At 39.8% G+C, this 14,332-nt stretch overlaps 1 protein-coding gene across 2 annotated transcripts in view; it reads right to left on the minus strand.

Moving 5' to 3' along the window:
• Positions 1–7,100: 7,100 nt before the first annotated feature.
• Positions 7,101–14,332, minus strand: part of itsn2b (intersectin 2b) — a 30,793-nt gene continuing 23,561 nt past the window's right edge. For both annotated transcript variants that reach the window (XM_034577000.1, XM_034576992.1), the window contains exons 28-40: positions 13,618–13,739; positions 13,371–13,477; positions 13,059–13,242; positions 12,380–12,478; positions 12,177–12,260; positions 11,988–12,071; positions 11,792–11,854; positions 11,215–11,364; positions 10,852–10,970; positions 10,572–10,654; positions 10,405–10,488; positions 9,491–9,664; positions 7,101–9,250 (exon numbers count right to left, since the gene is read on the minus strand). In XM_034577000.1, the coding sequence (XP_034432891.1) occupies positions 9,102–9,250; positions 9,491–9,664; positions 10,405–10,488; positions 10,572–10,654; positions 10,852–10,970; positions 11,215–11,364; positions 11,792–11,854; positions 11,988–12,071; positions 12,177–12,260; positions 12,380–12,478; positions 13,059–13,242; positions 13,371–13,477; positions 13,618–13,739 (1,502 nt within the window). In that variant the 3' untranslated portion in view covers positions 7,101–9,101. The remainder of the gene's footprint in view (positions 9,251–9,490; positions 9,665–10,404; positions 10,489–10,571; positions 10,655–10,851; positions 10,971–11,214; positions 11,365–11,791; positions 11,855–11,987; positions 12,072–12,176; positions 12,261–12,379; positions 12,479–13,058; positions 13,243–13,370; positions 13,478–13,617; positions 13,740–14,332) is intronic.

Genomic DNA, 14,332 nt, shown 5'->3' on the forward strand with positions numbered 1-14,332 from the left:
TATGTTGTATGCTGTATGCTGTATGTTGTATGTTGTATGTTGTATGTGATACGCTGTATGTTGCATGTTGTATGTTGTATGTGATACGCTGTATGTTGCATGTTGCATGCTGTATGCTGTATGTTGTATGCTGTATGCTGTATGTGATACGCAGTATGTTGCATGTTGTATGTTGTATGTTGTATGTTGTATGCTGTATGTGATACACAGTATGCTGACTGCTGTATGATGTGTGCTATATGCTGTATGTTGTATGCAGTATGTTGTATGTTGTATGTTGTATGTTGTATGTTGTATGCAGTATGTTGTATGTTGTATGTTGTATGTGATACGCTGTATTACATTTCATTTAGCTGACGCTTTTATCCAAAGCGACTTGTGCATTCAACCATGAGGGTACAAACCCAGAACAACAAGATTCAAGAAAGTACAATTTCTTCAAAAAAGCCAAACTACAAAGTGCTATAAGTAAGTGCCATTTAAGTGCTACTAAATTGTTAGTTTAAACTTTTATTCAAGGTATAGTCGGAAGAGGTGTGTTTTTAGTTTGCAGCGGAAGATGTGTAGACTTTCTGCTGTCCTGATGTCCATGGGGAGCTCATTCCACCATTTAGGAGCCAGGACAGCAAACAGTCGTGATTTTGATGAGTGTTTAGCTCGCAGTGAGGGAGCAACAAGCCGATTGGCAGAAGCAGAGCAGAGTGAACAGGCTGGGGTGTAACGTTTGACCATGTCCTGGACCATGTCCGCAGCACAGTACGCAAGTACTAATGTTTTGAAACGGATGCGGGCAGCCACCGGTAGCCAGTGAAGGGAGCGGAGGAGCGGAGTAGTGTGAGTGAACTTAGGTTAAAGACCAGTCGAGCTGCTGCATTCTGGATGAGCTGCAGAGGTCGGATGGCACTAGCAGGTAAACCTGCCAGGAGGGAGTTACAATAGTCTAGGCGTGAGATGACCAGAGCCTGGACCAGAACCTGTATGTTGTATGTTGTATGTTGTATGCAGTATGTTGTATGTTGTATGCTATATGTGATTCGCTGTATGTTGTATTCTGTATGTTGTATGTTGTATGTGGAATGTTGTATGTTGTATGTTGTATGTTGTATGTTGCATGCTGTCTGTTATTTGTTGAATGTTGCATGCTTTATGTAAGTATAATACCCAGTGGTGCTTTTACACAAATGAAGTTCCAAACAGATGAATAGTTACTCGAATTTAAACTGATTAACTGAAAAAATTAACCTGGATTAACAACACATGAACTGAAACAGACAAATGCATGAAAAATCTAAAATGTGCGGCTTATAAACTTTTTGTTGTGAATAGAGAGATGAGACATTAGAGAAGAAGAGAAAGAGAGAGAGAACTTGGATTTAATTTAGCTGTTTGGGAATTCACCTCCTTACTGACACACACACACACACACACACACACACACACACACACACACACACACACACACACACACACACACACACACACACACACACACAGCCGAATGATTATATGCCTGCTGCTGTTGTCAATATTGTTGTTTATGGTTGGAAACTGTGTAACATGTGCGCGTGGGAGGGGGCTAGCGTGTCTGCGCTTGACTGAGTTTTATGGGAGCGATGTTTCGGAGCTAAATCAGCAGTTCTCTAAAAATAACTTTATATCAGGTAATGCTGATGAAACTTTTATCAGCCAACCTGTTAATGGCAGGTTCTGTTTGTGCTGATGTTATACAACAGGGGAAAACAGGAAAAACCCACCCACTCCACTTCAGGTCGGGTTGGGGTCTGACAGAATTATTCAGGGAAAGAGCTCTCAACAGGTCTGTGAAAAACTAAAAACACCTTGCATGCATGTCTGCTAAAACCTTTCGGCTTCTAACAGAGTGTTTGTGTTTTGTTGTTTGACTTGACAACGTGTTTAGGGGCGTATAAATAGATTGTGGACCCTCTGCATGTGCAGTGTCTGTGGACCTATTCCCTCTCTTATATTCATTCAAATCAAATTACAAAACACTGAATCAACAACTAAACACATGTTTCCATTGAGATTATTAGAGTTGTTGGTAATTTACTGTTTATACACCATTTAATATGACTCAAAAGAATTGTGATCCCATATGTGCTTTAGTCTGCACAATCTGTAATCACATTTGTTTTTAGCTCTCCTCTCTATGATGAACATTTACAGGCAAGAAAACATTAAAATAGACATTAACGGATAATTACTTCATGGTTGTTGTTCGTGTCGTTATTACACCCCGGGCATTAAAGAAAGGTGAGAAAGCTTCCACATTGTGAGAGGGATTTGGGAAAATACTCTTCAGCATTTCCTCTCACTTTTTTCCCTCCTCATCCTCCTCACCACCATCAGAACAACCTGTGCACTCTTCTCCTTCATTGTTTCCACTGCTGCTGCTTTCCGTCTGCTTCACATGGTCGGTGTCTGGCTGGAAGTACAGGCTGATTGTCAAAGTGGTAAAAAGATTTCAACACAAAACAGTAGTTTAGAAAGTATGAAATTTAGAAAGTATGAAATACATCTGATAACTGGTTGCATCTGATAATTTCCTAATTGTGTGGAACATTTTGAAAGGAGTTTCTGTGTGGAAGTCTCTATAGAAATATTAATAAATCAAGTACCCCCACGAAAAACTAGAGGAGCACTCCGCCTTGGCCCAACAGTCACCTTATGAAACCACACACGCTCATAAATATCAGTCTCCTAAATATGCCTGTAGTTTTTCATCAAGTTCAATTATTCTCTGTCCTATCCTCTCGAAAAGGAAAGTCAAGAAAAAAGAAGGAACCATAATAACCTCCGCCCAGGCCGAATGATTGTCTGGTTCTTAACATTTTAAAGAGAGTGTAACCAGATAACCTCAATGATAAAACAAACAAACATGTTGAAAAAATCCAACTTGAAAAATCTCACGATGTTCAAAAAAGTTTTATAGATCTGCTAGTCCTGTTCTTTTTTGCTTAATCCTGGTAACTAAGAGACAAACAAACACAGACAACAACACAAGCTCCTTGGCGGAGTTAATAAAGAAAATGGCGGACAAGTAGAAAAACATGTAGATTAGAAGAACCGTCGGAAAACGTTTACTGAGCAATTCCACCAATTAAGTTCATGCTTCTTCCATATATTTAACGAGAAGAAAATATAGATTAACGTGAAGACAATAAAAACAAGACATTTGTCTGACGCCTTCATCAATGACATCACCTTATCACCTCATCATCATAATTATCGATAATAAAAACACATATATCTAAACCTTGTTCTACATACAGAATATACAACCACTTACCATCCATAATGCATCAGTTTCTGCACCTCCCGCTCAGGCTGATAAAATATTAACGGTCTTTGTACAGTGTGTTCCGTGAGGAATTGTTGTCCATCATGTCTGAAGCAGCACGAGGAGCAGTGAGACGCAGATGCTGGGTGCACGGGGACACTGGACGACCTGTGCACACCGGTCCACTCTTTGCTCCACACGTATACTCACTTCATTATTCATGATGAACCTTCAGGTCAGAGCTGCATCAAAATAAAACTGGGTCATTCTCTAATGGATTAAGGTAGTTACTATTCACAATATTCAAAGTGAGCTGCAGAGGAGAGCCCACGGTTCTCTGTGTTTGCTTTGGTCTGGAAGTGAGGAAAACATATCATTTTACCTTTTAGAAATGGTTTGATAATCTCTAAATCACCAGGACACTTGAGTTTTTCATCAAGCAGCTAAACTCCAGCTTCAGTACAGAGTGCAACTGTTGGGGACTATTTTTAGCTGCAGATTAAGACACATTTACAGCAGCATGAAAGTTTGTGTGCACTGTTTTCTGAGGGAATGATTCATGGATTTTGATGAAATAAAAGATGTAATGATGTTCAATGCATGGACATTATGGAGCTGCAGGAGAACGTCATGTGACACATAAACCGACGATCTGAATCTCCTCCATGTTAACTGTTGTTGTGGTGTTGCTCTGTTTAGCATCATTATTGTTGTTGTATAGTCTTCTCATTGTCTTCATACGTCAGCTTGTTTAATCTTCCCTGGTCTCTAGAGCGCAGTGTGAATACATTTTTTTATTTTGGTTGAAACCAGTGCAACAGTGGTTCACTGATACATGTTCAGTAATGTTTAAGCAACAGTGGAGCTCTATAGCACAGAGGCTTTGACTCCACAGGAAATATTCATTACTGACATCATTGTATGACCAGCCTTCTCCTCTGGGTAAAACTTTGAAGTACTTGTACGTTACTCTAGTATTTATAGTTCTTCTCAGTGTATACTGAGAGCTGCAGTTAGAGGTTTCTATGCAGGAGAGTCTTTTCTGTATAAACCCTGATACATTTCTAAAGTAGATTGCATTATCATTGCTTAAACTAGAGAATATATAAAAATGAGCTTCAACTTGGCCGTCAGGGAAGTTGCATTGATAATAATCTTGTAAATAGCTGTGGGAGTGGCTAATCTGATGCACAACAAATACCACACGTCAAACAACTGAGGGAAAACATCTGTCTCTTCAGCTGCCAAATGCTGCACTACTCACTGTGTCTGCTGTTGGGTGATCGACATGTAGTGTTTGTGAGCAGTGAGTAGCTGGAGCTTTCCCCACCCCGAAAATACCTGAAACAATATTGAATAGAGGAAAACTCAAAGCAAAATCAGAAACATAAAGCACCAACTGAGAGGAATTATATACAGTACTGCTCTGTGGCTTCATGACTACAGAGGACCTTTTTATATACAAGGAGCTGTGTGATGAATTGTTTGGTAATTATAACTCTTAATGATACTTTTATATGTAAAGGTAGATCAGGTAGGCAAGTTTTCTTTCCTTATTCTGAATATAAACCTGGTCAACAACTAAATGAGTAAATCGGAAGAAACATTTGCATTCTGTTTTATTTACCGTGTTCATGTTATAGAGAAATAGAGAGAGAGTGCCTCATCTGACCTCATCTGTAGATTTTCTTTAATGTGAAAGCTATTTTACTCTCTTTTTGCTACAGGCCAACTTTAATCAGTGTATGTTTTTGGCCAGAGCACAGACCCCTCATTATTTTTAGTTATTGTGTGTGTGTGTGTTACATAAGACAGCTGTTCATGTGGTGATAATCAAATCATTCCCATGACTGAATCAAGTAGAACTGAGGGTCTTTCAGACTCTTACTCCTTGTACATCTCTCTCTCTCTCTCTCTCTCTCTCTCTCTCTCTCTCATACTCTGTTTCTTCTCCCTCTTCCTTCAAACTACTCTCTTCTTCTGCTGTACTGCACTTTTCTTTTCTACTTCCTCTCACTAGCTTCCTCTCTGCCCATCTCTCTCTCCCTTCACCTCATCCCTCTGCCTTTCCAGTATATTTATTCATTAAATAATACACAGATGAAATATTAAGAGAAACAGAAACTGTAACTCAAGTTTTTTTTTATATTGTCAGTAGGGTACAAAGGCAAATTTAGTTTGAGGTGGCAGCTGTAACAAAACCACATTAATCCCATGATAACATTTTCTTCTTAACACCAGTATCAACTAAGTGGAGCCATCTAGTCTTATGAGTGACACTTTAACTCAGCAGTTGACACACTGAGCATATACAGATTAAAACCTGCCTGAAATCGCCAATTGGAGTCAGGGGAAAGCATATTATTAACACATTATCACCTTTAAAGTTGCTTATTTACACATCAAACAGTTATGGAGACACATTTGTGTTTGTGCCCACCTGCTGAATTCAAGTCCAATAGTCTTTCCTTGTTGCTCCGTCTTTGGTCGCCACCACCTACTGAATGAAATGTCTCTATATTCGGCCTCTAAATGCTTCACCAATGCTCAGAGCTGCAGGTGAAAATGTCCCTGAAGACAGTGGTGAGACTGACCCAGAACAAACAATGAGCTGAAAGATGCCAAAAAGGTCTGTCGAGCTGAGGAAGCTTATTTTGCCATCACGATCTAGAGAAAATCCACAGTGGTTCAGCAATGTTTGTGACACATTTGTTTTTCAAACCAAGGGCAAAAAAATGGGTTACTGTCAGTTTCCATCATTAATATCACTGCACTGAATGTGTACTACACCACATGAGCACTGTGCTGCAGGAGGCTGCGTTCAGCTGACGTGGTCGACTCTGTTCTGCAGCCGTGTGTGTTGCTGTCCTCACAGAGCCGCTCAGTGTGCTTACATAACGACTGCTGCTCCTGTGGACCCAGAGTCAGTGGAGGATGAAGAAGGACATAATGAGGCCTATTGGTGCGCACTGACAGCTCCACACTCAACCCCCGTGACTCTGTGGCTGGACAACCACAGAAATCAGGGACAATGAAATAAGATCCCACAAATTTTTACTGACTTCAAGATTTCCTTTGCTTGAATTAACTTGAAGTTGAGTCTGGTTTAATGATGAATTAAACTAAACATTTACTATACATTACTAAACAATATATTAATATATCAATATATTACCTCTCACGCATTAACCCTGTCGTCATTGTAGGCAGCTTTTATAAATGATTTTTTATCACGATTACCTCATATTGATTCCAGACAAAAGAAAGACACTTAAAATAACTCCACCAAGGCACATATTCAATATCAATTTTCTTTCTATGCCTAATTAGTTTTTTCATAAAAATCCAAGAATTATTTCCTTAGAGTTCGGTGTAAATGTCATAAAAACACCCCTCACAATGTTTAATAGAGGGGGAAATAAATTCTGGATCCAGCCCCTTAACCGAATCCCCTCCAAAAACCATCCACCTAGTTTTAATAAAATGGATTTAGAGGTTTTTTTGTATCCTGCTGACAGACAGACAGACTTGAAACCATGACCTCCTTTGCGGAGGTGAGTAGCAGGTCCATCTTCTGGTGGCGCTGATAACAATCATGGTGTGATTTTGTACGTGTAAGTAGTAGAGCAGTTAAATGATTTCTGAAAGGAGTTGCTTTTACATTGTGAAGTGTCACCGGTTGACAGATTAAACCTAAAGCTGAAGTTCACCCTCTATGTTCTGCAGTAGGAGGTTGTGTGCTCAAAGTTTACAATGTTAAAGATCACTTTTTTCAGACAGCCAATAATAATACGACAGTTTGTTCACTTTTAATGCCTTTAATTTGACTTAAGAAACCCTGAATAGAGAGAGTGCCACAAAGAGGCCAAAGTGAGTACAAACAGCAGGTTACAGACTCCAGTCTGAGTTCGACAGGCCATAAACTCAGGAAAATAAAAAGCAAAGACAAACTTAAAACACCCCTACACACACTAAGAAGGTAGACCAGTCTCTTTGCACATAATCCTCAAACAGAAAATATCAACATCAATTCAAGATTAAAAAACAGATTTGTTGATTGAATAAGACAAATGAACAGAATGAGAGCAGGAAACAGCAGGGCTAACAAAAAGACTAGTGACCTAGTCTACTTACAGTAAAACTCAACCGCAGATGAAGATGAAGACATTTTTAATATCTGCTGTCACACCTGATCAAAACAAACCCGGTGGATACCAACTGGTCCAAGATGACACAGCACGCAGAGCTGCTCCAAACCTTTGTATAGTCACACATGCATAAATTAAGAAATAAATACGACACTTTCTCGTTAATATTCAGAGCACCAGCAGGCGCTCAGAGTGGGAAAATAAACAGGATGAGAGCAAGAGAGCAAAAAGAAAGCAGAAGACACCAAAAAAAGTCAACCTACAACATAATTATACAGCTTCTACACATCATATCCTTGTATGGTTTTAATGGTGGATGTTTCTGCAGTGTTGAGAGTGGAGAGTGAATCTAGCAGGGTCAAAATGTAAATAACGAAAATACAAGAGAGCAAATACTGTTCATTAGTGCTGATAAACATAATCCGCCAATCTGCGTCACCTCAAAACACAGACATCCCTAAAATCCTCTACACAGAAGAGTAAAGCAAGAAGAGGTGGAGGAGTTCGAGGTGAAACAAAATCATGACAGCTTTTTATTCCTCCCTCATTTTCTCCACCTAGATTACTTTACACACACACACACACACACTTGGATAAATTATTTGGCCTTAGCTGAAGAAAAAGCTGAGAAAAAGACGTCTATCCAAAACAGATGATCATCCCAGTGAGATTAAAAGATTTTAGTTCAAATATGACAAAAGGCCCGAAGTTAAAAATCAACTCCAAAAGCTGCAGCATGTCAAGAGCCCTTAGCCATTTGTTAAGCATCTCTATGCTTTTAAACCACACACACACACAAATACACACTAAAGACAAAGATTAATGGTTACAGTGACTCATCCCAGAACAACACATCCTGAGATCTTCTGTCTACAGTGGTAAACTGACTCCAGATCAGAGCCACTGACAAACATCTTCATTGTCACTTTGTCCAATGTATTTCTATGCTGCCATCTGCTGGTGATGATGCCCTTAATGCCACTGAGACCGGACAGCTTACAGTCAGTGATGATAAAAAGTGTTGTCATGGAAGCCAGTCACAATCTGTTCATCTTCGACTAATACATATCCTGAAAGTCAAGAGAAACACTAGCTACTTTAACTTCCACTGAACGAAATTGGTAAACTGTGTGTCAGTGACTGAACAATTCAAACTCGAGCTGGGTGATTCTAGAGAAAACCTTTATATTTATGGTTTTATTGCTTTGTTAATTGCTCTTTAACTTCCTCTGATATTATAGATCATTACAGTCGAGGACCAAGAACAAGCTTCATGACAAACTGTCTCCACTGTCTGAGAAAACAGGCTTTAGTTCTTTTTAAGTGTAAATATCATAAAGGAGCAAACTCCTGCACTGACTGAGCTTCCCTTTCCATCTGACGTCATCATTAGACGATAATTATACAGCTCTAATTCCTATTGGAAGATTCAGACAACATAAGAAGAGGTATTATTATTATCATTAGTGCTGGTTGATATTCAAATATTAAGGCCTCTGTGTGAAACACAGTTTTCAGGGGTGTGTTGGTCGATGCAGGAACCATCAGACTTTGTGTATGTGACAAAAAGCAGCTTTTTCTTATTTTGGTATTTTATCCTCATTTGGATGTCTTGATAGAAGACGTGGTTTCTTATTTCAGTTCAGTCTACATGACTATTTGCCGCTGAAGAGCTGCAGGTCGAGGCGGACCCACACTTCCCCTGTGGGGACCTCGTGCAGCAGAAGACGTCGCGTCACTGGTCCCTTGTTCTCCAACTCCTTTTTAATGGTTGCTACGGGAACCTCGGTCCGACCCAGGAAAACTGGTACAAAAAAAGAAAAATCCAAGTTCATGTGTGTTTTGAAGAACTGAGTTTGTACAAAAATGCTCAGATGAAAATTAACAAATATTGGGTAAAAAATATATTTATCGAGATATTTTTAAAATGCACTTATGATACAATTACTACACAGATTTGTCAAATTTAGCCCTTTCTGGTTATTTAAACAACTCTATTACAATTTAATCTGGCAGTTGGGAGAACATATAGCAGGTAACTGACCATCAGGTGAAAACTGGTCTCTTTCAAAGACGGTGATGCAGAGGACGTCCTGGTAAATATCTCTGATGTGAAACTGACAGTTGAAGTTCCACTTGGGGTTCAGCGTGTCATTCAGCGTCCTCGACGTGAAGATCTGAGCTCCCATGGTCACTTCACAGTAAGGGTTACTTTTACCTGGAGGAGGGACGGGAGACAGGACGAGGGGCGGGGAGAAGGATTGTGATGGTAGGTTAAGAAATTGGAGAAAAGGAGGAGAGAAAAAGAAAGAATGACGAGGAGAGCAACAGCAAAGAGGAGTATATGGAAGAGGAAAGAAAACATTTAAGTGCATACGTCCACTAAGCCCAAACAATCCTACACACGATTGTCTAGTTCTTATCCTATATAATTAATATGTCATAAAACACAGTCCTAAACAGTAAAAATAACCAAGATATGAGCCTTATTTCCTGAAAAAGTACTGAAAATGTTAAAAAACGTCCTTGAGCCACCTCTTAATCTTTATCTGCACCAAAATGTAATGGGGCCTCCACAGGCCCAGGCCTCATCCCTCCACCAAGTTTAGTGGAAATCAGTTTAGTAGGTAATTGGCAGTTTTTGCTTTAACCAATAAACAAAACAATAAAACAACCCAACAAACACACACAGGTGAAAACATAACCTCCAAGATGGTAAATATATATAAACAAAGAAGAAATTATGCATGATAGACAGCATAAAATAAAAATTCTGCATTATGGAAAAAAGAATAACTGCAGCATTAAGAGGCCTCATACTTCAAGTAAACTGAGCAATGGCAGAATAATACAATTAATCTGTGGCTTATTTTGCTTCATTAGATATTAAAAGCAGCCGGGATTGATCGCTGGATTCCAACAGTGTGTTTTTAAATACAGGAGTTTATTCAAGCTCACCGCTTGGTTTTCCCGCCTTGAGCTCAGTGGCTTCTAAGATGGTCACGAGGAGTCTGCCAATTCCACTTGTCTTCACAGACCGAGCTGCAAACACACACAAACACACATTACTCTGAGATATCATCATATGTGTTGGCATCAGTAAAACTATGCGAGTCTCCACAAACCTTGATAAGCTTTTTCCCTTTTTCTCTTTTCCGTGTCAATAAACTCTTCAGACGCAGCCTTGATCTTCTGAACCCACGCCGTCCTGACAGCACAAACACAGAGTAAATACACCAACAGACACACAACATCTGTCTGTGTGTGTAGATATACAGTATATATATATATATATATATATATATATATATATATATATATATATATATATATATATATATATATATATATATATATATATATATATATATATATATATATATATATATGTGTGTAAGCATATACCGTTCATTGATGTTGTCAGTCCTGAGGATGTAGACTCTATCAATGTGTGAGATGTGGAAAATGGGCTCGTCACTGGAAGGATCAGGAAGCTTCACCAGAACTTCATTTAACAGCACAGGCTGCAGGAAACACAAATACGGCCAACTGTCATACATGGAAATATATAAACACACATAATAACATGGAAATGTTTCATACAGATGTGAATAAAGAAAATATGAAGTCTCACATCACATTACCACTTGTGTGTGTGTGTGTGTGTGTGTGTGTGTGTGTGTGTGTGTGTGTGTGTGTGTGTGTGTGTGTGTGTGTGTGTGTGTGTGTGTGTGTGTGTGTGTGTGTGTGTGTGTGTGTGTGTCTTACCGGTTTGTACATCTTGAGCTGTGCATTGTTCTTGTTGCTGAACAGTTTATCGGGCCCAGAAGAGGTGAACTGTTTCGCTGCATACGTCAGTAGCAGGAAGTCTTTGAAGAGGAAAGACCACAGCTCCTTGTTGCTCTTTGCCTTAAACATCTAGAAAGACGTCACACAAACACATCACAGAAAGTTCATCAACATCACAATAACACGAGCCTGACAGTATTACTTTTGCAAATCCTCTCCCCTCAGTGATGACTCTCGTAATATTATGAACTGCTCAGCATCAAAATACATTTGTTCTCGACACAGCAAGCAAATGGTTTGAGTTTATCATGACAATATTTAAGTGGTGACATGTCATCACTGTATCAGATTCTTTGGTTTCGGCTCATCTCCTCTGTGAAAGTCGTCTGAGGCTAATGACATGTAACCAGGACATTACAGGATCGGACCCTGTAATGTTTCACATTTAATCTCCCTGTATCACTGTAATACTTATTTTTTTTAGAATAGGAAAACCCACCAGAGTTGTTCCCCGGCTGTGTTTCCACAGTTTCAGAAACACTTGAGTGTTACTCACCTTACCACTGTGGAGTAACTTCCTGGGGCCTAAACAGTTGGTAAGAGAGTTAAAGACCAGGTTCTGTGGGGAAAAAAGTAAAAACAATTCAAAGAAATTCACATGATCTTTAGAACTGGGCATTATCAAACCTTTTGGTAATAAAACCTTATAAGTTAATCGAGCTAGTTCTAGTTGAGTTAATAAGGTTTAATACCTCTGCAGCACCATCACATTGTACATGGGTCTGAATCCATTCCAGTCTGTCAGAGTTCTCCTTCTCTCGAACGCCCTCGTTCACCTGGTCAAGTTTAACATTCAGCATCAAACATCATTTAAATAAAACAGAAAAATATGTTTCATCCAGAATAAAGTGATGAATGAGTGTTTAAGTGAAGAAATGAACCTGTTGACAGAGTTCCTCCGCTCGCTCCAGAGCCTCTCTCAGAGGATCTCGATCAGCATGGCCCTCTGCAGTGGACTCCAGGATCTAAAAACACACACAAGAATTTAATTACACTTTTTATTTTTCCTCATCACACAAAGTAGGTCCAATAATTGAACCACTTAACAAGTAGTTCAAACACGCTCATGACCACGTTGACCTACACTTTTGATGTGCAGTGGGTAGTGTGTGATCCTCTGCATGGGTTTCAGCAGGAAGCTGGACAGCGGCATTCCCTTACACCTGTAGTCTGTGGCGATTTTCTGATGGGAATAAAAAACAATATTGAAGAATAAGAATAATATAAGATTCTTGTTTCTTCTTTCATATGACAACAGAGAATTTGGAGATTTCAAAGAGTCAAATGTTACACTTCTAAAACACTACATGCAAGTGAATTTAAGAAAAAAACAAAGAAACAACGCAACTTCTTTTTTTAAATATGCAGCAGCATTATTTTGATTCCCCATCAAAGTTGCAAATGATAAAAGAGAGAGACAGACAAAATAAACTAAAAATAGGAAGAAAACAAAAAGAACAAGTTGTAAGTTTATAAAGTAAAACTTTAATTATTTTTTCCTTGTGGATTTCTCTTTGTTTAAACAATGTTGGAAAAGTTTTGGATAATGTAATGTACTAAAGTCAACAAAATATATAACATAGGTCTATTTTATATAACATAGGACCTTTTAATGAGAAATGGTTAAACATTGAATCGTTAAAATATGATGAAGTCCATCTTTTCTCTATCTCAGTGAGGACCTTCACCATGGCGCCACATTTCTTCTCTCTCGTGTTATGACTTGTTTTCCCCAACTCTCCTGCTCCCTCTCTCCTCCGTACCTTGAGGAAGGTCTTGAAGTCCGGCTCGTTGTCGGTGCGATTCTGGAGCAGCGTGGCTCCGTTGATTTGGCAGGAGCAGAAACGGATGTAAGGCTGCATGTGGGACAGCTCCGCAGCCAGTATATCTCCAATCATCTGCACCGGCATGTTGTCCCCACCCGTCTTCTTACGGTCGCGCAGAGCCCTGCAAACATGTACATATGTAAACACATGTAGCTCTAGGTTTGTACACAACGGTAAAAACATTGCATTTAACATATCAGAATGAATGCTCCTTCTAGAGCCCATCCTCTTTGTTCATGAGATACTTACTTGAGAAGTTTGGTGTTGCAGGCCAGCAGTTCTTTCCAGTTGACAAAGATCATGGACATCTCTGCATCATTTACCCGGCCTGACTCTGACATAGGCCTTTGGAAAACCTACAGACACAGATTGTTTACACACCGTCAGGTATGAGATCAGAGGAACTTGAAGACATCCTGACACAATTTTATTTGGTCGACACACGAGTTTCCCAGAGGGACATGTGTGTGAGTGTGCGTGTGTGTGTGCGCATCACCTCCAGCACTATATTCAAGTCCACCATGTATCTCTCCTCGGTCTGTATCAGCTCGTGGATGTAACCCTGTCTCTTCTTCTCCTGAGGGCTCATTGAGTCCAGGCTGTTCAGGTCTGCACACCCTGCATGAGAGGAAGAACACACAAGAGGGCGGATGGTTGTATTAACTGTAACAAAACTACACTGCTTACACCACAGCAACATGTCACTGCATTTACTGCCCCCTGCTGGTGGCTCTGGCATGGAGAACACGCACACACTACAAAGCTGCTTTTAACTCTTCTTACTGCACCTTCTCATGTGTCATTACTGGAACCTTCAGAAAGGAGGAGGAAGACAACAAAAAAGGAAGAAGAAGAAGAACTGGAATGGACAAATAAATAAGAAACACTAGATCACCACACACTCCAACACACGTACACTTACCTGATACCTGGTGCCCATTAGACCATTGTGAGGGTCCTGTAGAAACGGACTGGTTCTCGCTCACTGACCCTTTCCTTTCCTCCCCTTCTCCTCCTTCCCCCTCACTGTCTCTCTCGCCCCAAAGGTTTAAAAAGTGAAATCTGTTCTGTAAAGTCATTGCTATCGGTTTCTCTCCGTCTCTCCTGTTTGTCTCTTTCACCTTCTGTGCTGTTATCTTCTAATTGCTGGTGTCAGAGTGAAACGTCTCCTGGACCAAATCTGCTTGTCCCAAAACAGGAAGAGGAATGTC

This window comes from Hippoglossus hippoglossus, chromosome 3 (assembly GCF_009819705.1).
Source record: "Hippoglossus hippoglossus isolate fHipHip1 chromosome 3, fHipHip1.pri, whole genome shotgun sequence".
NCBI classification, from domain to species: domain Eukaryota; kingdom Metazoa; phylum Chordata; class Actinopteri; order Pleuronectiformes; family Pleuronectidae; genus Hippoglossus; species Hippoglossus hippoglossus.